Source organism: Cotesia typhae, unplaced genomic scaffold (assembly GCF_013202065.1).
Source record: "Cotesia typhae breed Kobodo isofemale line unplaced genomic scaffold, CoteBio_Ctyphae scaffold_152, whole genome shotgun sequence".
Taxonomy (NCBI): Eukaryota; Metazoa; Arthropoda; class Insecta; order Hymenoptera; family Braconidae; genus Cotesia; species Cotesia typhae.
Window position 1 is genome coordinate 4,196,363 of NW_027423776.1, and position 26,822 is coordinate 4,223,184.

Here is a 26,822-nt window from a genome sequence, read left to right on the forward strand (position 1 = left end):
TTGATGACATTCATTAATTTTTCAGAGGCTGTTTGACTGAACCGGCATCAGAATTAGATCTAGCATGGTCTGGTTACGTCGAGACTGTTGAGCGTCTAGTTATAGCTGTTGACGGGCGAACTGATCCCCTCGGATTGAACGCTGAGAGGGCTATCAGACAGCTGGATACCCGTATTTCTGATGCCATTATGTACGCTATGGAAAACGGTCCTGCACTTGAAGAAAAGGTACTGTAAAAAAGTTAAACATAAACTTTACTGAGATTTATTGCAAAACTTTGTTGAGATTTATAAATTTTTAGTATCCTGTTGGATATACAGAATACAGAAAATTTGCGGTACCGCGTGGGACTCGAATAGGCGATGCTGAACGTCGCTACGTAGGCGGTTTAGTTGAGGAGAGATGAATTGAAGCTGACTTCTTTTTATTTTTTTTTTCTTCTCACTTTTTTTTTATTTTTAAAAAATATCTTTGCTGCGGGACCGGATGCCGCTCCTTCATTGACCATCGAGCAGAGGGTCGAGAGCAAACTAAGAAACTAAATAACATATATATATGTAAGAGAATTAATTCATGCACGCGATGAAATCCCACTTGACGTGTCATGTTTGCTCTTGTTATTATATGCCCTCAGTCGGCAATTGTAAGAAATTAAAATAACAAATTGTTATGATTGTTCGAAAAAATTTCACGGGTAAATTCTTTAAATGTCTTTTAATTTGCCGGTGTTGTAATAAATATTAATTCATCGCCGGAGGAAAGCGAGTGAAAATCAATGAAATGAGAGCAATTGAGTATGAGGTACGGTCAATTGAAATAGAATTATTTTTTTTCTTGTAGCTTCAGTTTCTTAACTTTTTGTATTTTATTTTTCTCCTGTTCTTAAACTCAGAGCCTGGCTCGAAGTCCTTGTCGAACTTGTTCGCAGAAGTAGGCGCCGGATCTTGGCTCTTAATTAAAAGTTTCACACGGTTTATACACACGCTCACGCGCGTGTGTGTGTGTGTGTGTGTGTGTGTGTATGTGTGTGTGTGTGTGTGTGTGTGTGTGTGTGTGTGTTGTGCCTATGTACACCAAATGATTCCATCAGCCAGCATGAATTACATTAAATTTAACGATCGATTAATCGGTCCAATATTATTATTATTGTCATTATCCTCATATTTATTTTTCAACTTCTCTTACAGCTTACATAAAAATAAAACTATTCTTGTTTTAAAACAGGATGGATATCGATGGAAAAATTGGAAAAATTTTCAATTTCTGAAATAGAGAATTTTTAACTATTTTCATTAATTTTTTTGAACAAATAAAATTAAATTTCAAATATTTTTTCTGTTTGAATTAACTGAAAAAAATGAACTCGGTTCAAGAGTAAAATTCTTGAACTTATAAATTTTTTGCAGTTTAAATAAATTTTACTTGATTCAAGAATTTTTTATCTAAAAAATTAAATTAAATTGATAAAGAAATTAAATTATTAAAAATCAATCATTTTTTTTATCGGTCATCTTTTTAATTCTAGTCAATTGCACTGTAAACGATATTCGATATATTTTTATGTTATTTAACTTCTCTCATTTACAATTTTTCGAGCTTGTGGCATCCAATATTTAAAAAATAATTAATAAACAAGATAAATATTGACTTCAACATTTTGTTGTATTTTTCACAGTCATACTCAGTTTAATTGAATTTAATTTAATAAAAAAAAAAAAAAATCTGTAATAAAATTGACTCAGTAAATGACAGTGATTAAAACTGAATGTTGTTTTAAATAGTATTTAAAAAACTTTATTTTGCAATATAATTCATAAATTGAATGTCTCTTAAAATTTAATATTTTCATCAGAATCTGGAATTTTAATGAGAGCCAGAAATTTTAAAAATTAACTTTCAATCGTCACCCTATAAAAATACCACATCGATACGCCGTAATAGGTTAAAATTAATACGTAAAGTATTTGGGGGAAAAAAAAAAAAAAATAGTTCGGAAATATCTCATCAGTTAGCTGTTTTATTATTATCTTTTTGTGAGGTATTACCTGATGGCATGGAATGATGGCAATGGGGGGTCGCACCTAGTGGTCCCACGATCTTTCGTGCCGATTCTACTAATAATTCCTCTCTTTAGACCTGCCCGTCGAAGTATAACCAAGACTGGCCTGGCCCACCACCATCTTGTTGCTTAGGGTTTGAAGCAGCCAACAGCCGAGAATCGAAAAAGCAAAAGTTAAAAAGATAAAAAATAATGAAAGAGACTAAAAAGGAGGCTCTTACATTCTGCGTGCGTTACGTGTCTGGATTCCGCGTGGCCTTTGGCCTTGTTCGCCTGCAGACTGCCGGTATACCTAAAAGCCGAATGTATCCCCTGGTTAGACTCTAGACCTTAAAACAGACAACTGCTGTAAATGTGTAGGTATATGAAAGGGAATCGTTAGGCAGGTTGTAGGTAGAGGTGTGTCCCAGTGAATTGGCCAAGACGAGACGCCTATTTCTTTATCCAGATCTCCAGCACTTACACTCAGTTATGTATCATCAGCATCAGTCCCAAGTCCTGAGGAACCAATACACTTGTAACTTGTAAATATACAAACAAAGCGAGTCAGTGGACTCTCTCAGTCTCTCCTGAAGCTGGTGGCTCCTCTTGTTCATTCTCGGTATTAATTTCTGGATAAGTTCCTCCTTGTTGCTCCTAAGAGGATAACGTTCATTATTATTCGTCGCGGCGAGTTTTATAAACCTTATACCTTATACCTTATAGCTCTTGGTCGCACGCGGTGTTCCTTCCACCTTAACCGGGACTCTTTAAGAATATGTGTATAGCTCTATCTTCCTCTGCAATGGCATTTCTCCCTCAAGTGAGCCCAACTGAGCCAGTCTCACTCATTATTATTCCCAGCAGTAGTTTCTTCTCCTTGCTGGGTGTATAGCTCTTGCTCGCGCGAGCACGCGGCGCCTTTTCGTGGCTCCGAGGAAGAGGAAGAGGACCGATACGAGGAGTAGGCTTATTTTCTACTCTACCCCTGATACTCAATCTGAGACTGCTCCTGCTCCTGTTCCTGCTCCTGCTCCTGCTCCTGTTGCTGCTGCTGCTATTCTTTTACTCCGAATTCTTTGACTCTTGGTTATTTATTTATATATTTTATTTTTTATCGCATCTGTGTGGAGCTTTGCTGTACTATGGGAGAATTGATTTCCTCTGTATGTATATTGTATATATGAGAGTACGGACCCTCGTTAGGTCCAGAGTTTGCATGAAATTCCGGTTGACAGGGTCCACTGGAATTCCTATACATCGATTCCTGATTGTTCTCTTTGCTGGTTCACAACTCGATGAGCAACGCACACTATTTCTCTTTCTCTCTCTTTCCCGCAAAAGCCCCTTCACTTCCTATTTTTTTCTCCTCTACTTATTTCCATAATTTATATCCCATTTATTTTTATCTTATTTTTCCACTCCCATTTCTCAATTCGAGAAATATTTTACATATTTTGTCCCATTGTATTTTTGACCAGAAGAAATTACTGTAGTTTTAAGACTAAACACGATAATCTTTAAATATTTTTGCATCAGTTTTATTTACTGGTCTGGCTTCAAATATTTGTCTTCCTTTGACTGGGTTTCGTTGATCGTTGATGAGATGGGCTGCTGCCAGAATAAAATAGAGAAGCCGGAAACAAACTAAAACTACTCGACCTTCTAGTCGTTTCTACTCGAGTGCAATATTCGTTTTTATTTATATCCAATCAGGCAGAGTTTCTTGATGATGATGATGTGACCTATAATTGCGTTTGTTGTGGGAATTTGTTGAGTTCAAAAGGTTAAGGTTGATTTTTACTCGATAGTTCGGTACTAAAGAATTATAATTGTTTCCGATAGGACATTCTTAGTCGATCATCGATTTCAAACGTCATTGTATTGATAGGTTGAACGGAAATTTTAAAAAAGTTTCTTGGATATTGGGATATATTGATGTTTTGGTATAATTATGAAGTTTTTTTACGGAAATTAAAATTTTGTTTTTATTGGTTACGAAAGTAATGTAATAAAAATCGTTTTTATATTGGAATTAACATTTCAATGTTAGAAAATTTTATTTTATAGTATTTTATATTGCTTAAAAATCTAAAAAGTATGTTGTAAAATCTAAGTATGTTTTGCAGTTAAAATTTTGTGGTTGTTAACTATAAAAGAGCGGAGAAACATTTTTTATGAGTTACGGATAGGAGTTTTTTTAATTGTAAAGGTTTTGTGACTATTATTAGTTTTATTCTAAAAAATAATTTATTATTATTATTATTAGTTTACTTATTGCGTAAAAAAATACATTATTCTTTTTTAGCAAATTGTTACTAACATTAATAATTTAACTTGATTAAAGTCATAAATTAAAAAATTTTAATGATTTTTACTGTTTAATAAAAAGTAACTTTTGAATATTTTTTATAATAAAAAATTTTTTGCAGATTTTGAATTATTAAAAAAAATAAAATTTCTTGTTGTTCAATTTAAAACTTATCAATAATTTTTTTTTCAAAATAATAAATTGAAATATTTATATCATTTCAATCTTGGACAAAAAAAACTATTTTATAACTTTACAATCAAAATTTTACTTAATATTAATTTATAAAATGATATTACAAAACTCCAAGGTCATAAGAATTATAAAAAAACAGCACAAGGAATAGAATGTCTAAGAATAAATTTAACATCAATAACAGATAAACGAAGTAACAGCAAATAGCATTGAGGATTGCTGTGTAAATTGTAATCGCAAATGTTATTAAAAAGCAAATGATTGAACACTCTTTGGAGTTGGTAAAAAATGTAGATCCCATTATCTGTAGTTAAACTTCCCCTTCAACAATTATAATCTTTCTTCGACTGGTACATACGACCTGGATGCACGGTCGCTCTATTTGCCTCGCTCTCGTTTAATCATTTATTTTTTACTCCATTTATTCTTTGCCTCGCAATTCGCGCCTGCACAATGCTCTCTATTTGATTTTTACTTTTATTATTCTCTTTTTACTTACACTGTTGTCCTTAACTTTAACATTTCTTCTTTGTACTCTCTTCTCTTATATGTTATACATTATATAGACATATTACACATATTTAACTTATAACTTCCCCTCACACTTATATATAACACTCATATCTCTATATACATTTCATTATAATTGTCTTAATGACCCATTCATATTCGTTCGCGCTGTAATATCCCTAGTTCGAGGTTCCGAAGAAATATACACTTAGCATACAAAATATAAAAAAGAAAAATTAATAATAAACTAAACGTAATAAAACTTATGAGTTTAAAATTTAATTTTGGAATTTAAACATGTTTATTTTGCTGTTTTTATACATACGATGACGTATATTATTCACACTAATATAAAAATACCAATACGCACGATGTGAATATGTACGCACACATAAATATTCACACACATAACTCTGGGAATAGAAGTGAAGAGAGATGATTTAAAGGCACACATCGTAAGAAAGCAAGAATTAAGGTATCAAAGTCAAATACCAACCATATAAACATACTCACACTATTTTACTTTTATAAGTTTGCTTACTTCGAATGCTTGTGAAATGAAAAGTTTAATTCTGCGGAAAAAGTGTACTAGAAATTTTCGGGATAAATATTTAAATGTGAAAACTTGGTACTTTCTTAGAATATTCCTTGACTGTTAAAATAAAAGATGCAAGAATTTTTTTTTCGTAGAAATATTCTTTAAAAATTGAATTTTCATTTAAATAAAATCGATAAAAATAATACTTGAAATTTTCTATAAACAATTATATATTTTTTTTCTGAAATTAGAAAAATTGAATCGCTAGAAAAAATAAAAAATTGACATTATTGATAATTTTCTTTTCTAAATTATTTATTTTAACACGTAGGGTTGTACATTAAAAGCTTCAAAACTAATTGAAAAATTAATTTTCACAAATTTTTATGATTTTTATCATAAATCTGCCGATAAATACAACAAAAATTTCAAAATATTAATTTTTCGATTTTTTATACAAAAAAAAAATTATTGACGAAAACTTAAGCAGAATTCTTTTAAAATTAAAAAACAATTCAATGTTTTTTATTTGTTATTAAAAAGTTCTAAATAGGGTTTACACCTATAACCATGATAAAAATTCATCAACTCTCAGTATACCGACAATTTAAAAAAAAATCAAAATTCTTAGTGAGTCTAAAAGTGGCAAATTGTTTAACATTTAAATATTCTGCGTAGTGTAGACTTTTAAAACTTGGACGGAGTTGTTTTGTACATTTCCAGTTTGGAAATGCAAGGGTGAATTTTGATGACAGAGCCATTTTATATTCACCAGTAATTGCATTTGAATAAAAATAAAAATCAATGTTCTAAACAAAAGTTCTGTAGTGTACTACATAATAAATATAACTTAACGTCTTGCTTTAAATAGTACAACGCAGCAAATGAGTCTCAAAGTATTAAATATTATTATTCGATGGTACAAATACAAAATACAAAAGCTCTTAGGGCTTAACTCAGTCTTGTTTTACTTTGTTTGCAGTATTGTTTCAGCATTCATCCTTTGTACTTAATTTTTTATTTGATAGCATAATAAAATATCTTTTCTTTGTTCCACGCGACCGATTTTCTTTAGAATCCAAGAGCTCATTCTCTTCCTCTTCTAAGAGGATTCTCTGGCTCAACTAGAAATCGTACTATAACCTGGCTCAACTCCAGGCACTCCACCCACATAGCCGATATAATCATCTAGGCATCTCCAGTAAACTCCTCAGGGCGTCAGCCAGGGTACCGCAACATACATAACACTCATTACATACTACACTACACTACTGGCTTGTTATTTTCCCTCCACATATATACATACACACATGTATATCTGTAAGCAAATGCTCGTGTAATATGTGTGAGAAAGTCCCGTCAGTCTGCACAGTATATCGCTTCTCTACACTACCTGTGATTCACCACTGCGTGAAATTGTTTTAGAGTTCAAATTACGTTTGAACAATACAATAAAAAAGTACGTGATTCTTTTTTTTTTTAAATAACAAAAATAAACGGATGTAATGTCACTAATTTAAACTTTTATTCAGATCATTATCTTTTAACGGAAAAGGATTTGTAATTGTATGAAGTATCTTTGTAAATAAGTTTGCCGTCAAATGACATTGTCTTTGATCAGTATTATACAAGTATTTCGAAATTATTTCAATGTTACCTTGAATTTATTCAAGGAAATTATTTATCAAGGACTTCCCAAGACAATCATACATCTTCAAATGATCATCGTAATTATTGAACATACATACATTATTTGAAGTTAATAATAAGAAACAATTTAAAAGAGACATTATTAGGAAAAATGAAGAAAATTAATTATATTAATTTTTTTATTAATAAATTTATTCAAATGTTAGAATTGAAAAATGGCAATTTGGTTTGAGAAGTTTTTATTTATTTAATATAATTGCTGATCATTTTTTTTTTGAAAGATTGAAAAAGAGAAATGGGAAGAAATTACAATGAAGTGTTTAAATTTTTGAAATCAAAATTTGAAATAGTGTTTAAAAAATACTTCTATTTTCACTGTCTAATTTTTTTGTAAAAGTAAAAAATAATAAATCAGTAAAATTAATGAGAATTATTGTTAATTTATAAGAGAAATTAATAACTATAAAAAAATCAGTAATTATAACAATAACTACAATTTTTTTTTTATAATTTTTCAGATACTAGCGAGTATTAAAGCCTAGCTGAGGAATATTTGTGAAAAAATGAAAAATATCAAATTTATGTAATGATAATTATTATTTAAGTACATTTTTTAAATATAATTTAAAAATAGTAACTTTTTGTGTAAAAAAAAATTTAGTAATATTTGTATTTTTACGGTCCACAATATTTTAATCCACATAAATGATATTTGAGATTTTGTTTAACAATTAAATTTTTTTTGCGAAGTTTATTGAAACTAAAAAAAAAAATTTTTAAAAAGTGAAAAATGAAAAAAAGTAGACATTTAAAAAAAAATTTTTTATTTTAATTATTAGTTCTTAATAAAAAATTCCCTTAAATAGCTACAACCAGCAAAATTGCTCAATAAAACTTTCTTTTAATTATATATATTTTAAAACTAGGCCTTATAATTCACGAATATCTTGAACGAATTAATTAAGTATGCCATCTTTTATAAATTCTAAATTTTAGTACTAAGACTCTCGATTGAAATATTTGGCAAAAAAAACGCCCACTGATACTTATAAATAACCAGTTATTCATTTTCGACTAAAAACTATGAAAATGTTGACAGTCTTACTTATGTATATGAGAACACGTAAATAATTATTACAAAAGAAACTAGACTACCCACAAACGTCATATTTAAATATAATATCCTATGTCACTCCCACAATTAAGACAAATTTAACGACACCTCATATGTCAAAATTCATCACACTGAGCTGTGGAGCGTGCCAAAGAACTCAACATACATTGGTTCAAATTCTCGGAAAGCTTTATATTCTTTTTAGGGCAATCAAATAGAAAATTTATAGAAAAATTTTGTCAATTTAGTTATTTAACAGACAGATCAATTGAAATTAAATCTTAAATAAAAAAAAATTTTTCTTGATTTCTGACTTTAAATTTTGACTGAAAAAATTGATGAAGATATTTTTTGCAGAGAATTCAATTTCTTGCAAAATGATCCCATATAATTTATTGGTATCTTTAATACTTCACTTACTATCAGATTTATAAGCTTTCGTGGTATCAATTTAGACTCCAAAATTTTTTCTTGACTTTTGACTGCAAATATATTAACGATACGGGAAAGTTTATCAGAACAATTTTTATAGGAAATCAAATTTAAAAAAAAATTTTCTTCATAGTTTTTTTTATATATCTTTACTTTTTTACAAACAATTAATGTTCCAAAAGCAAAATTTTTAAAAATTAGCAAAGCAAATCCTAGTAGAACAAAATCCCGTTCATTTAGGTAGTATCGCAAAAGCAACCCATGGCATAGCATATCGAGAAATCCAGGATGGCACAGTATAACTGGTACGATATAGTTATAGTTATATATGCTATTTCTCGGCATGCCAGAACATCAGAGAACCGAAAGAACAAAGACCGATACGAGAAAACTGCTAGAGAGAAGAAAGAGCTCTGGTACAGGCTCGAACTGGATGCGTGCGAGTTCATTCAGGTATAACAGGTTCACCTCTGGCCTCCCTTTTACGAAAGATTCTCCTCTTCTCCTTCATTCTTCACCGATACATTCGTCATCTCACTTTCTTCGTCGTTTGGCTCTCCTTGCTCACTTATTCTCTTATGCAGTATAAATTTAATGTATGTATATAAATGCAGTGCAGTTCTCTTCCTCTTCTCTATCTCGTACGCGGATGATGCACTCAAACATATAGAAGAGCAAGAGCGCAGCTTTTATAACCCACTCGGCAGAACTTAAGCTCGCCGCCCTCACATTCTTGTACCACCATCATTAGGATCTACATCACAACTCATCGCAACTTTTCTACATCAATTATCTTACTTCTTTCTATTTACTTTTTTTTTATTTAATATTTATTATTATATTAAAAATATTTGTTGATGATTGATGAGGCTTAATGCCTATTTTTATCTTATTAGCTTCTTTTTTTTTTTTTTTTTTTTTTTTTTTTTTTTGTCGAATCTATTATTAAACTAGTGAGTAACAATTTAAATACGATGACTCTCTTATATTAGACTCTACGGTGAAGAATCAAACTGGTATCCAGTCGCAGATCTAAAAGCAATCGCTGTCGTCGTTTTTGTTGTCGTTCCTCACTTCTATTCCTCTACTCGGCTTACTATTATACACTTAAGAGCCTTAATATGTATGTTAAGTGTTAAGTGTTAAAATTTATTCTACTTGAATGTACAAGTGTTTGGTTTGCATGATGATGTCTGTAGGATTCAAAAGTGTGCTGTGAGCGAGTTTCGAACCACCGAAATACCTAACCAGTCAGTCAGGTCATTGATTCACAAATAAAAGGCAGTTTGCCAATATTCCATCACCAGACTAGTTTATTTTTCTTCTCATATCTGCAGTCTACTTCCTTCACTCCTGTTCTTCATTATTTTTTGTCCTCAATGAACTTTTTTTTTCAAATATTATTTGCGGAGTTCTAATTTATGTGCTTCTTTGAAAATTATTGGATTTGCGTATTTTTTTTATTAACGTTATTTAGAAATTCAAAAGTAGGGCATTTTTTTCTGTGCAAAAAAATTTCTCGTTGTAAATCTGATCCTTAAACTCTTATTTTTAGACAAATATATAATTTTATGAGCTGATTTGTATAATTATTACACACGACTTCGTGATCAAATAATGATGGCTATATTGTGGAAATAAGATGGGTATTTGTTCGAATTGTTGAGAATTAAATATTTTAATTAATAAATATTTGTATTTACTCATTTCTGCATTATAATATGGCTTTAGGGTATAGGATTTAAAATAAATTATTACCAATACCAAATTATTGGAAAATTATTACCAAAATAGTGAAAAGTTAATATTAAATTAATAACGAGATAAAATAAACATAATAATGAAATTTGATCTCTGTTCAATGTTTTACTCTACAATATTATTGTTGCAAAACAAATTTCATACCTCATTGTAAGAAAATTGGAATTAATTTTCAATAAATCCATATTTGTTTCAAAAAATAAATTTACAAACAAAAATTCATGGAACCAATTTTTTTTACATTGAGCATTGGGCATGAAATCGAAAGTATAAGAATCGAATTGATAAAAAAGAGTCTATTCATATCAAAAGGTTTTTTTGTTCAATCTGTTTCATTTTCACGCTCAAAAAATATGTTTGACAGAAAAAACAATGTGTGTTTGCCTTTGAAGTAAAAATTTTGAATTTTTATGCTCGGTTTATTTTATTCATTCCGTCATGGAAAAAAATAAGTTTAAAAAACGCGTATTATTTATTTTTCAATTTTCTATGGCTAAAAATACAGAATCCTGAGATGTACATCTATAAGTTGACTTTTATAAGAAAAGGTTGGATATCAAAATATCAAAAGTTGTTTTTATACGTAGAGTGAGCATACTGAGGGAGAAAATAAAAGTTTTTTTTAAGAAGCTTATACGTTTGAATTAGTGCTAAGTTATCTTGCTAAATTCAGCTGAAGATGAAACTTATTTATTTTTTTTGGTTTTCAACTATTATTTCTTGGATTAATCATTGTTATTTTGGTAATTGTTCAGTATCACGGTTTGCAATCTATAAAAATAATATTTTGATTTTTTTTTAAATCAAATTTTTTTTTTCAAGCTCGAAGAAAGAATAATTTTTTTAATTTAAATTAAAAAAATAGCAATCTTCATTTAAAAAAAAAAAAATTTTTTTTTATTCCAATTTTTGAAAATTCTTTATCTTAAATTATTTATTTTTTGCACGTAAAATTAAAAAAAAAAAACACGAAATCGCTAGACGTACATAGAATCATTTAATCAACAATTTTTGTTAAAATGAATAGTCTTTAAAAATTATTAAAAAATTTTCATAATTATTATCATAAATTGTCCATAAAATAGAAGAATTAAAAAAAGTTTCCAAGCGTTCATTTTTCGATTTTTTATATAAAAAAAACTAAATAATTACCAATATTAAACTTGCGTTAAAACATAATTCGGTCTCTGTTTTGACTTTGTAAAAGTTTTCATTTGATATTTACTTCATATAAAAAAAATTCTTTTGTAAATAAACTTTTAATGTACAAGAAAAGTATCAATGACTCGTACTTAAATTCGCGGGAATTTCCGTAATAAAAAATAACAATTTAATTACAATTGATCTATGTATGGTTTCATCCCCTTTCAAAGCCACTGAAATACAAATGAAGTACTATTAAAACACCGTATTATAACAAAATAAAGAAAATTAATTAAAATGTCAATCATTTGTCAGTATGAAAATTTGAAAACTCTTATCTTACACAAGCATAAATAAATAACATTTCATTTAATTTTTATTAACGTAAATTATGATTAAAATATCAAATTTTAATTACAATCAGATATATTTTACCAAAAACATTGCAAGCTTTAGCGAAACGTAAAAAATCAATAAACTAGAATAAAAAATAATTGCCTATATTTCTGTAAATTTGAGATGGATATAAAGCAACATCTGGATTTACAATAAATTTGAATTTTATGTCGCTAAAAAAAAAAAAAAAACAATTAATGTATTGAATTGAAAAATCAGTGGCGGACAGAAGTAAAATGGTATCACATCACTTGACCAAATATTTGAAAACAAAATGGTAATAAAAGGGAATGTATGTAATTGTGATCTAGTCTCGGTCTGATCGCTAGTTTGTTGGGCAGGTCGAACATCGAACGGTTATATATTAGATTGGGCCGGTGGTATCGTGACAGACGCTATGGTACACAAGTTTTAAAATGTACCTGCGGCGGCGATATAATCGCGGTGTGCGAGTTCGGACAGGTAGTGCTTGGCGTGCTATAATATAGAGGGAAGAGAAGAAGTGAAGGAAGAAGGGCTAACTTGGAATAGAATATAGAATATAAAATAAAAACTACAAAATAGCTGAATGGAAGACAAGCAAAGAGGGTGGGTAGGTTTTTTAAAAGAATAAGAAAACAAGTAAAAAATCTCTGTTTAAGAATAAAAAAATGAGGATATAAGAGGAAGGAGATTGCTGTTGCCATGTGACTCTTGTTGCCGGTTGTGTTATATGATGTGGCTGCAGCTTTCAACCAGCTATCTTTTCTTCTCTCCTTCACCTTCTTGCTTACTTACTTATTCTTATTTTCTTATTCTATTCTATTCTTCAGTCCTCTCTGTCTTGACAACGCCACTTTTAACAACTTTCTTGTTCTACCTACTACACTTAACTACCATACGTTGAATTTTTACCTCGTGACGCACAAATTGTCCAACCAACTAATCTTTCATGTTCAAAAGCTTGTTTTTGGTTATCCTGTTGTGTTGTCGGCCTCTGTTAAACCTATAACATACACTTTACTTACAAACGTTATAATGTGTTATTTATTCTCCGGCTTCACCTCACATCTCACATGGATTTATTTTTCTGCTATTATGAGCTTAGGTGGACCTTGTCAAGATTACTGGCCTTCGGGTAGGTGTAATCATTCGGTGTGAAAGTTTCAAGCACCAATAATGTTTCATTTATAGTAAATGCTGGGTTTGCTTTGTCAAGTTCTAAAAAGTCGCTTTTAAATAATCAAAATTATTGGGAACTTTAACTGTCGAAAAAGTATTGAAGATACGAAAAAATTGTAAGAGACATTTTTTGTAGGGAATTTAATTTTACACAAGAAAGGTCATTGTCAACTTTTTTGTATTTTCGATATTTTGGTCAGAATTGAAAAACAAAAGTAAAAAACAATTTTTTAAATTAAAAAATATACTCTTATTTTAATTACTCTTGTTTTAGAATGGATTTTACAAAATTCCATCTATAAGGGGGGTTGCAGGGGCATTAACAATAAAAAATTTCCGTTTTTAAACTATAGCTCCCATCGACTCCAAATTTGGTAGGAATCTTCTGTAAGAGATGTAGAAAAATTCTATGGACAAATTTTACGATAGCTCATCTCACAGGGGTTTGCGAAGGTGGGTGTTAACATTAAAAAATTTTAATTTCCAAGCTATAGCTCCTATAGACTCCAAATTCTCATTTCAAATTTTTTTCTTCGTGTCAATTATTATTCATTTTTGAAAAAAAGCCACGCAAACATTATAATGATTGCACATTGAAAGTTACAACGAATATTAGCTTGAATAATTACATGGATAAAAGGTATATGCTAATTCGATGAAATTTGGACTTTGTAAAAGTCAAAACAATACTCTATTTAGATTTCAAGTTTAGATCTAAAAATACAATTCTATAAAATGTCCAGCGAAGCGGGCAGGTAACAGCTAGTTTTCTGTAAAAAAGATTCTTAACAATTTTCCCATATTTTTGATATTTTAGTTGGAATTCAAATTTAAAAGAGAAGAAAAATTCTTTGAATCCAGAATAATATTTTTAATACTTTATTTTTAATAGTGAATAGAATATTCAAATGATGAAGTCGTAATATTTTTTCAAGAGGAAATTAAATTTTCGATAAAAAAGGCGTTTATCAATTTTATTATGTTTCTTATCCCTTAGACAGGAATTGACAGCAAGATGGTGTAAAATTTTTAGTAGCATTTCCACCCCGACCTTTTTTTTAGAGTGAATGTTTTTGCTGATAAAATATATAAAATACATACTTTAGGCGAATAGAAGTCTCCGAGCAAACATTATAAGAAATCAATAAGATGTAATAAAAATATAGGTCAATGTATAAGGAAACTTACCATAATGTAATGTAGTTTTAAATTTTCGGTATACATGCTCGGAAAGTTTTGATATTTGTAGTAAATAAATCAGTATATAGTATTCCTAGTTTGGGTTTTTATTTTTTTTTTTTGACTTAAATTTTATGCATTATACAGAGTATAAATTTCTACACACCATACATTAGGCTTTTTGGTAACCTGCTCGAGATGAATAAATCCGAGTGAGTTTGAAATCCTGAGCTTATATAGTCCGCAAACTGCTGTTACCGGTAAAAGGTAGGAGTGAAAAAATTCCTTGGAGAAAGAAGAGGGCCTTGGTGTACCCTCTGCTCGGATCTCGGATAGCTAGCCGGGATATATTCCGCCGAGTAGAGGAATTATTTGAAAGTGAGTGCTGAGAGAGAAAACAGGAAAGAAGAAAGAAAATAAGAAGAAATAATAAAGAATAAAGAAGGAAGAGGTGTGGATGAAAAGAATAAAGAAAGACGGTTATTCCCGTTGACGCTGGAACAGAACGGAAGGGAAAAGTAAAAGACTGAGTCCGTTATAGAGATTCCACCGGACGAATTCCAAACTGCTAGGATATATAAAGGATACCGCGACTTTGCCGCCGGCAAAGTTCCTCCAGGATCTTGCTTACTCACTCTCTCCTTCTCAGCATCTCTTCTCCTCCCTCAAACATCTTACCTCTTACCTCTTACCGTAACCTCTTTTTACTCATTCCCAATTCTCAATTCGCAAGTAGCAGGAATAATCGAGTTTCAACGATCGGCTATACTCAACCGACTTTTATAACTTCAGCTTATTTTTTTACCACTTTTTTATTGCTGTTCACTTTTTTTTTTTGCTTTCGGTGCGTAATAATCTGCGATAATGTGTGTTTTCCATGTCAATTTGTTCAATAATAATAATTTAGAAAGTCCAAAATTGCACACCTCAAACAGTCATTTGGTATCAAAACAATTCAACATTTCATTTTATTTAATTTATTGATTCGGTAAAATTTGATTTTTTTTTTTAATTTTATTAATATCAAACATTAATTAATGAAATAAAAGAAAATGATACAATAAACATTATTTACATCTTACGTTATCATATTTTGATTTCTGAACGAAAAAATAAACAGTTGGATTTTTAAAGTTTACAGTTTAAATTTTAACGATTGTTTAAAAGTACTCCGAGAAAAAAACCGGAAAAATTACCCTTTCAAAATATAATTTTCATAAGAAATACATCATTACACTGTACAAAAAAAATACTTAGAATTTTATTTTACAAAAATACTGAAATTGTAATTTTCAGTTTGCAATTTTATTCTTTATAAAATTTGTAAAAATTATATTTTGAAACTGTAATTTTTTCAATTTTTTTTTTCATGTATTAAAATTTATAGTTTTAATTATAAATTCATTTATTCTTTTCTTCATGTGGAACATTTTTTAATATAACTATGTTAACAAAATTTGGCAATTGCGTACTCAATTACACCCAAAATTGTTAAAAAAAAAAAAAAAAACCTATTGATCACTCAAAATTCAATATTTGTTAATATTCTAAAAATTCATAAAAAATGTTTGAATCATAAAATCATAACTTTTTTTTCAATTTGTTTAATTTTTTGTACTCTTCAAATTAAGAAAAAAAATATCAGATATCTCACAGTTGACTTTTAATTACATTCCAATAAGAAAAAGAAGAAAGATCAAAGTTTTCGCTAAATAAAGTTCAATGAGACAATTTTATAGAGAAAAAATTTTCAATTTCTAAATCAATCACTGGTAGAACGAAAATATAATAATTTAAAAAGACAATTTTTAAATGATTCACAATTCGTTGAGCCCGATTTTACAATTACAATATAAATTATTTCCAATTTTTATGTTTTTTGTTCAACAGTTTGATAATGAAACTTCAACTCCAATTAAAAAACTTTTATAGTTACATTTGAAGTTAAATAGTTTGCATAAATATTGAAGAATAAAAGTTTACTATTAGATTACAAAGAAATTTTTAAACATCTATAAAGTTTTGAAAAGTTTCTTTTTAAATATCCCGCTTTTTATACTTAAGAAACGTAACTTTCTAATGTAATGCAAAATATGTTTATTCAGTCATTTTTATTGAAAAATAGTTCATCGATTTGATATCATTAATTATAAAAAATTGATAATTAATTTTGCCTTATTAATGAATTCTTCATAAAATTTTTAATCAAGTCAATCAATTACTCTTGATTGGTACTAATAATTTTTTTATCGATTAATTTTACATGCAAAAAAACTAAAACCCCTGTAATTGGCTTATTAAAGTCGAGTTTATTCAAAATCTGTGAAAAAAATTAGTAAAATGCTAATTATTGAATTTTTGCGGGCAAAAATGAATGAAAAAAAAAATTTATGGAAGTTTTTTATTGTGAAAAAAAGCAAGTAGAGTGGATGGGATGAGGGTAAGAGAAAAGAAGAAATAAAAGTATGAATATAAAAGGGAGAAGTGAAGAGGCGCACCCACCACATTCCTCACATCCTTTACCCGTCATTGGGTCTGATGGTTGCAGCTTGTGTAGACTACTTTGACTCAGAACTCGAGACCGCACTTGACAACCAAACGGGCTTCTATATCGATTCATCTCTTCACCCTTAGCGCACTCCATTATCTATACCTCCACTTCCGCTCACCTTTACGCCGTCATATATTTGACTTCATTGCAGCCTGCTGCCGTTAAATAAACTATTAACCGTACTATGTATAAATTTACTTCGTCATTATTGCAAGCAATTCTGATATAAATAGTTGCCATTCACTATCTGCAATCTACAATCTACAATCTGCTATTTGATGTTTGATGCTTAATTAATTAAAATTCATTGGGTAATAAGTCTCATTGACAATCATGTCTGGACGAGCTGACAATCGCATCTGATTCCTCCTCAATGAACAGGAAGACGATACTTTCAATTTATCAATTACTTTAAATTCTTTATTTTACTTATTTATTTGTTTGCCAATAAGAATTAAATGCATTCATCTCGGCTTAAGAAATCAATAAGGCCAACCTAAATTATAACAATATTTATTTTATTTGTAATAATTAAAAATTCATTGAAAATAAATTATCAGTATGACCTGATATGACTAATTTAGACATTTTAAGTCCATGATTATTTAATTCAATTCCAAAGTTCGAGTCAAATATATTTCTTCATAATTCAAAAAAATTTCCAAGCGTTAATTTTTTGATTTTTTATATCAAAAAATCAAGTGATCGTAAAAAATATTTTGTTATTTTTTTAAAGTTTTCATTTGATATTTGCTTTAGATAAAAACAATTCTTGCATAAGTAAACTTTGATTATGCAAGAAAAGTATCAATGACTCGTAATTAAATTCGCAGGAATTTCCGTAATAAAAAATAACAATTAAATTACAATTGATCTGTGTGTGGTTTCATCCCCTTTCAAAGCCACCGAAATACAAATGAAGTACTATTGAAGCACTGTACTGTTATCAAAATAAAGAAAATTAATTAAAATGTCATTTGTTTGATAGTATTAAAACTTTTTATGTTGCAAAATAACGAAATGTAATTTTGGCAAGCAAATCAGGAACAATCAATTGTAACTTTATTTGAAAATTGTGTTCAGCAGTGTAATAATGGAAAAATAATTCAAAAACAATTTCTATGAAAAAGTATTGGATAAAATTGAAACAAATAAAAACAGTAGAGGTTTATAAAAAACAATCATACTCCTAGATGGATAAAACATCCGGTAGATAGCTTGTTAAAAGTATTGTTTCCATCGTATCATTGGTATTGAAAGCCTGAAACTTTTGGGTTTATTAATTAATATTTTTAATTAATTAAAAATTAATAACAGATGCTATAATAATTTACAAAACACATAAAAAAGTGAGGAATAAATAATTACATTTTGCTTAAATGGATCAACAATAAATATTTACACTTGGCTTGCTGTAAATAATGCCTCATTTCATTTAATTCTCTGAATAATGACAGATTCAATGAACATGTACTGTCACATATGCTTGCTGCGGTAATATTGATTGAGGTAAACTTTGCAATGTTCAATGAAAATTTTAATCGGAAATATAAATCAAAGTATGTAACATTTTATAGTACTCTATTAATGGTACTTGGGAAAATAATATTTAAAATTCCAAGTCGATTAATTACGATGAAAATTTATTGAAATATTACAGAGGACATATAATATGCTTTTTTATAATATAATGATAATTTATAAATCCTTCAAATTGAATTCCTGCTTTTGATTCACAATTTGAAACTGTCGCATTCCTTTCTAAACATTTCATTTTTTTAATGTCACTTATCGAAAGTAGAAATAAAAAAAATTGATATGCCAATTCTTTTATTTTTTCAATTTCATCGAGTCAATAAAATCGTGACTATTTCATGTTTATTAAATTTTTTTACCAAAAATGGTGAAAATTCGAATATTGACATATCGACATGTTGAAAAATATATCGACGTATTCTATAAAATTCTATAATTTTTTTTTTTTTTTTTTTTTTTTTTTTTTTTAAAGTAAATTCTTGATAATATTCTGCTCATATATAAATTTTTAAAATGTCGAGATAAAATCGTCAAATTATCATTTTTTAATAAATATTATAATTCGTAAAATGTTATTTAACTATTGGTAATATTAAAATGTTTCTGTCTGCCAAAAAAATTCTCTAAATGTGGAATACATTTTAGAACGTGAGTTGCGATATATTGAAAAAATAATTTGTGAATATTTTTATTTTTCGATTTTTTATTACTAAATTACCGATGTTAGTACATTTCATTTTAATTTTCAAAGTTAATAGCTCAAAGAGATCTTCGTTGAGTTGTTATTAATTGAACAATGAAAAAATGTATGCAAATATAAAATATGAAACACTTTCAAATGATTCTGGGCACAAAAACGAATCTGTTTCCCAATTAGTTTCATTTAAGGACGTTCATAGACAAGAAAAAGACACCAATAGGTTATGGCTATTGGTTTCTTTCTCACGCACTAATAGCTGCCTCACTTTGTAGACTATCGCTCACTTACTTCCACTGACGTAAAATATCGGAAGTCACTAACTTCAAACATTTTTTATGAAAAAATGAATACCGCTTGTTTATTTTTATTTTTTTTTTTTTGATAAAAAATACTTGAAATATCTTCAATTAATGATTCTCAGTTTTTAAAACAATCCTAAGAAAAGTACGATTGATATATTTAATAAAACGTTCGCTTGAACTTCGGTCAGCATAAGGTTTGTATGTAAAATATACAAATTTTGAAGGCCAATATTTCAAAATTTAGTGCCGCGAGGATTATTTAAAAAAATTCCTGCGTATAGAGGATACTTATGAGTATAAGTACGAAAAATTTTAAAAATTTTTAAGGAAACTGTTTTTTTCTTAAAACGTCCTTAAGCTCAATTTTTAAAAAACAAAAATCTAGATTATACATAGATAGATAGATAGATAGATAGAATCCTTTATTTATGGCAAAATTAATACTAGATGGCAATTTTTACAATATACATACTAGTAATTTACAAGAATTTTGATACATACAAATATAAATTAAAGAAAAACAAGAAAAAAAATTTAAAATAATTGAATTTAGAGATTATATTAATAAATTTTTTAATAATATAATTCATAAATAACAGGAATAATATATAAATAACATAAAATTAAATAGACACATTGAGATGCAGAAAACATAAACATTCACGCTTTATAACAAGTGTGACAAGATTTATCGATTTATCGATTTAGCTAATAGTGAGCAAGAAACGATAAACATAATTAAAAGTCCAAATTAAATAAATGATCATATATCTTATTTTTAAAGCTCTCTAAACTAGTTGACTATAATATCTGCTATACATGGGAATAATTAGACAATAAAAATCTGTTTTTCTCAAAAAATTTGAGTAATCCTTCTAATCTTTTATGTTAAGGGTGAAAAACATTATACTATTTAACAAATGAACGTATAATATCAACATTACTTATTCTATTTTGACATATTAACTATCAAAATTTTTTTTCTTCTCTCCACATGGCAATTCTTGACTTTTTAGTTTTGAACTATGAATACTATACTTAAAACATATTATTATTGTAAATGTACATAGCTGATCAGCATATATATACAAATAAATAAAAAAATTCTAATTACAGCTCCTGAAACATTAATAAAATAATAATTGTTATTTATACTATACTATTGTTGTCGTTCGACTTTCTTCATTAATTAAAACTCGCTTTTCAAAGATTTCAATCAGTCTATTTCAAACAATCAAACCTTTCAAATAATTAAATTTCCTCTCTATCTCAAGCTCCATTAACAAAATTCCTCCCAATAATATAATAGGTATACTTTGCTTTGAAGTAGAGCTCAATAGATTATTTAAAAGTGGAATGCTTTTGTGTAAAAAGACATAAAATTACAAGAATATGAAAAATGAAGTATTTATATTGCTTACTAATTTAGTATAAGTACATATTTAAAAAAAAAAAAATATTATTCGGTTAGTTTTATTATATCCCATTGAATAGGCTAGTTTACACCAAACATTACTGCAGGTAGTGTTTTATAAAAATATTTTTTCTTCGAAAATATGAATTGACGATGTGGTAAAAGAGAAAGAATCCTTAAGAAATTTAGCATACAGCTAAAAGGATGAATCAGCTTTCAATATCCGTCGGTGAGTCACCTGTAGATGGTTGGTAAGAGAATAGAAGGAGATATATTATTGTATATATGTATATATAAAGTATAAGTGTAGGTAGAACTGAAATAAGAAAAAAGATATAATGTTCACAAGAAAGAAGACAGATAAATATATATGTAATATATAATAAAAAAAAATGTATTAAAGGTTCTGAACTAAACCCACGGGCGTAAACCAACAGACAAAGGTGTCGAATTACATGTGAAAACGATAACGCACTAGTTAGTGTAATCATTTAGGTAAACATGTTTATTTTCTTTTTCAATTTTCGGATACATTTTTTTGAATGTTTTATAAAAGTAGAATCCTTCTATATTTGACCGCTCACGATATTTTACCAAATTTGCTTGTTATACTTGACAATCCTGTGTTTTAATACGATTTTCTGTCCAGCTAATAAAAAAAAAACTTAATCGCGGGTACATTTGAATGCTTTGAGTAAACTTAATAGTAGGCTATAGTAGTACTCAAGTAGACTATAGAAATTGAGATTTTGTTGACTAACTGTTTTTGCACAACACGCATTAGTCGTGCTGACTTGCGCATAAGAGACACAAGGAGGGTGTTATAGTAAGGACGAAAGGACAAGTCAAATACAGAGAAAAGTCCTGGATGGACAAATCAAATTTAGAGGTTTCTACTAGACTACTAGCCGACCCAAATTTTTTTTTCAAAATTCTTGTAATCAAGTAACAAATAGTCATTTTATTAAGTAGAAATAAAACTGATATTCATTACTGCAGTTAAAAGTAAAATATCTTTTATTTACTAATTTCTGTATACAAATTAGCAGACATCTTTCATTTTTGGATTTTTGCAACAAGTAAATTACTATTAAAAAATTACATTAGTAATATTGTGACGCATCTACTAATCGAATTTTTAAGGAAATCTTTTTATAGTAATTTATTTGTTAAAGAAAATTCTAGAAGTCTTCAGATATTAGCTTATTTCAGTATCATATTTCTGCACTAAATTAATATTCGTTTTTGAAACACAATCTTTTACGGAATATTATGTCAATGACATTTATTTATGCACAGAAAAAAAAAATTTCTTGAACCAAGAAAATTGTAAGGAAGACCGAAGTAATTTAATTTCGTTCAAGAAATTTTCAATCTTCCTTAAGATTTTCTTGATTTAAGAAAACTTACGCTTGACTCAAGACTTTCTTTCTTTCTGTGTGTCAATTACATATAGTAAATAAGACTTTCGTGTTTTAGGACACACACTTTGCTCGTTGCACCAACTTTTTCATAGCCCAAAGCTCCAGACCCATTTCGTAATACAATACATTAATAAGTTGGATTGCAAATAACAACTCGTATGACATTTATAAAAAATAAGTCAACTTTAACATGGTTAAAAAAATTTTCAATAAATGGAGCTGCATTTTTTAAACAAAAGTTTATTTTATCAAATTTTTCAATAAAAAAAATCCTTTCAAATGTTCTGCTTATTTTTTGTCAATAAAAAAAAGTATAAATTATAAAATTTTATTAGAATTTGTAAGATTGGTCAAGAATTAAAAGATATCTAGCCTTGATACAAAAAAACACCTCTGTGAAATAATATTTACGATCTTTTTAAATATTTTTATAATTCATACTCGATATATCAATTTATGCAAACTCCATGCGATGTGATGTTAATATCGTAAAACATTATACATGTATATCTACGTATGGTATGATATCATTTAAATGTTAAAGTATGAAGTCAAGTTGAGTTGCGTAAAACGGAAAAAAAATGGGAGATAAAATTAATAATAAATAAAAATAAAGTAGCAGCAAAAAAAGGTCTTGTAAGCGGAGAGAAAAAGAGTAGCACGACACACGCCTACACGTCATCTTAATCAGTTGGTGAATTTAAATATACCTGTCTAAAATTTAAACCAGCAGGTTTAGTTACTTTTATACTTATTTTAAAGTAGTGGCCTTGAAAAACTAGCTAAACTTTGTTGCAAAAAATCTCCGAATGAATTTTTAAGAACGTTTATTTTTTATTCAACTCGTACTCTCAGACGTTGTTCTGTTATTTATCTTTCAGTTTTTTTTTGTTATTTTTTATTTTTTTATTTTTTTTTTTTTAGTTTCTTTCTGTTCTATTCTCTCGATCGTAAATTATAAAAGTATACAAGACTGCAATTTAAAACTTTTTTTAAAACGTATTAATCAAAAATATATTTAGACGTCAGTTTTTGTCGCGAAAAATGATACAAACTTTTTATAAGAAACATATATTTTTTGGATAATGCGATGACGTGTTCTAGCTTCATTTAAAAACATTTTTATTTTTTTATTATTTATTCATGATGATACAATGTTCTTACTGTGAATAAATTCATGTAAATTTTTATTGAATTTTCAAATTATTAAACCAATAAAATCATAAACTACTTTAAGTTTAAACACGTCTTTTCGAATATTCGAATACTTTAACAATTTTTTCATAAAAAGTATGAAAAATCTTATCAAAAATAATAAAATTTTCTTCAAAAATCCAGATAAAGATTTTGAGCAGAAACTCATGAGGAAAAATTTTTGTATTTTCAAGAATTTTTTTAATATAAAAAAATTGTAAGAAAGCTTTTATAGAGAAAGTTTTTTTTCTATATAAAAAGGTTATCATTCAATTTTTCCATATCTTTTATATTTAACTCAAAAGACACAGAAATTCACACTCGGTTTACTCACGATTTTTTCACACCATATTAACATCAATTTTGTGAAGAATGTTTGTATTTTATGAGTTAAATATTAGAGATAGGAAAAAATCATAAGAAAGCTTTTATTGGAGGAAATTTCATTTTCTACAAAAAAAAAACTTTTCGACATTTTCTTGTTCACCAATATTTAACTAAAAAATGCTAAAAAACTTTATGCCCAAAATTTTTTTCCAAATTCAACAATTTTTTGTTCGCTATACTTGAAAACTTATAAAATTTTCAGAGAATGTAATTAGACTGACGAGTAATTTAAATCAGCAAGCGCGTTGTAATTCACCGCATGAATAAAATAATGAAAAATCCAGATTTAATGTCTTATTGTGCTGGAATTTTTACAGAATGAAGAATGAGAATCGGTGTAATAATAATAAAAGGTAGGACATAGGAGGGGCGTGTTAAATTTTAACGAGTGTCATATCACAAGACCGTACAACATAAAGTAGTAATATACCATACTTAGAGAGTATAAAAATAAATAACAGAGAGCCAGAAAACAATGAAAGATTAAGTGGTGGAATACATAATGTGCGGTTGCGTGTAAACACGCATCTTTTAGCGCGATAACGTTGTCTATTTGATCATGTCAACGTTCATCTTGTCACTGCTACTCGACGTTACTCTATCAGGACGATCTCTACATTCTCTGCATATTTAATTTTTTTTTTTTTTTTTTATATTACGGTGTATTATAATATAATAAAATATAATACCAAACATAAATTACAATAACACAAGATTAATCATTAATCATAAATTATAATTGCAATTGATTTATTATTTATTATTTATTATTTATTATAATGCAATATATTTATCATTTTATTTTTTTTCACATAATTGCAGGTGCGAAACGTGTGTGGTCGCTCAGAGTTGCAACCAGGCAAAGTAGTTCCTGAGGTCCACCCTCACCAGCTCTACCCTCTGGCCGGAAAATGGGGGGTATCCTCATTACCGGCGTCATCTTCCTCGTCGCCGCCTAGTCTTGAGGAGAGACTCAAGGCAGTTCACCCGGTGAATACGCAGCCGCACCGACCAGTGCCCACGCAACTCCACGTGCAGCTGGGAAACTTTCTGGCAAGCGTCGTCAGGTCGCGGACTTTCTACGGCACTCTCGCAGACAATATATGTGAGGAGTATCCGGATAAACATTGCTGGAATGGCGAAAGAGTTGGAGAGTAAGTTTACTGTCTTTTTTATACTTTTTTGACGGGTTCAGCTAACTGGAAAAATTTCTACCAGGATTTTAGATTTTTACAATTGGGAGAGATGCTTTCAACATTCTGTTATTTTTCGGCTCAAGGCCAAAAAAAGTCATGGATTTATTTCTTTCTAGATTAATGGAAAAATTTGTTCGGCTTGAAAGAAAAAATTTTCAACTAAGAAAAATTTCTGTTTAATTCAAAATAATCTAATTATTTAAAATATTCTTCGATCGAGTTTATTTTTTTTTTGAATAGTAAAATCTTAAAAAATTTACTTGATTCGGGAAAAATGTTCTTTTTAAACTTTTTACTCTTCTATCGAGATATTCACTTCGAATTAATTGAAGAATTTGTCAAATTTTTAGTTGGTGCAATGACTGAGACATTGTCAAGATTTGGGGCATGTGCCTTAAAATAACTATTTTGAGTAGAACTTAATTTTGTACACTGAAAAAAAAATTAACTTGATTCAAGAGAAAAATTCTTGAACCAAGAAAATAATTTTGAAGAGTTTCATTGTCTTGAATCAAGGTGAAAAATTCTTAAATTCAGTTAAATTTAGTTAAACCAAGAAACATTTCTTAGTTTAAGAATTATTTTACTCAAATCAAGAAGATAAAATTCTTCAAAATTGTTTACTTAATTCAAATAAATTTTTTTTTTCTGTGGACTATGAAAACTCTCCGGCTGGGTTTGATCTTTTACTTTTGGGCGCCCGATTTCAGCAAAAAGTAGTAAAGTTTAAATATAGGGAGAGTTTAATATAAAGCTTTGTATTCGCAGATAAAAAAGTCAAATTGACTCAAAAAAAAAAAATTTTATACCAAGAATATGATTTTCTTGAATCAAGGAAAATTTTTGAGCTAAGAATAATTTCTTGACTCTTGATTTAAGAAACATATTTTCTTCAAAATGATGTTATTGTTTCTAGACTTTATATCTTCAATCAAGTTAACTTTTCTATCAGTGTGATATCCATCGAGTGGCTCAAGCTTTCCTTTTCTTACCTCCCGGCTAGTTACGTATGTATTTACTTGGGGGGGTAGTTAGTCAACATTTTAAAGTGAGAGAAATTTTTAGGTAAGGGTGCGAATTTCACGGAAGATATGAAATCATCAACAGACACTCCCTGCAGTTAAATAGTAATTACAGTAGGGGAGAAAAGTTAAAAAGACCCCTAAAAATGAATTTTTAAATATCTTATAGACTAAAAAAAAATTTAATACATATAATGTTTAAAATTAATTGAAAGTGGCGAATTAGCAATACTTTTGCAAAAAACATATTTTAGAGAATTTTTTTTTCTTACTAACCTCGGGTATAATTAATTTTTTCACTTTAACCCATTTCTAAAAATTCCTTTTAGTTGAGAATGCCGACCAAATAGATATATATTTTTTTGTTGGTTGGTATCTCAACTTAAAAACTTGCAATTTATGAATTTAAATTTAGATTACCTCATGAAATGGAGTATGAAATTTACCAAGTTTTAAATTACGCAAACCGTGTTACTAAAGTGAGATAATTATACTAATATAGTTAGTACTTTAGTTACTCTCACTCACGTCTCTTTTTCTCTCTCTGTTCGCGTAAAATAAAAAATAATAATTATTAATCATTTAGGATGATCTTATTATAGCGGCTTGTTAGTCTCATCTCCTGTGATATCGCTGGTCGGTGGGTTATTTCTTCTCTCAACTCGTCT

At 28.5% G+C, this 26,822-nt stretch overlaps 1 protein-coding gene across 2 annotated transcripts in view; it reads left to right on the plus strand.

Moving 5' to 3' along the window:
• The window catches only part of Dally (division abnormally delayed protein), an 82,829-nt gene that overhangs the window by 24,309 nt on the left and 31,698 nt on the right, over positions 1-26,822 (plus strand). For both annotated transcript variants that reach the window (XM_074257156.1, XM_074257157.1), the window contains exons 5-6: positions 26-227; positions 24,759-25,090. In XM_074257156.1, the coding sequence (XP_074113257.1) occupies positions 26-227; positions 24,759-25,090 (534 nt within the window). The remainder of the gene's footprint in view (positions 1-25; positions 228-24,758; positions 25,091-26,822) is intronic.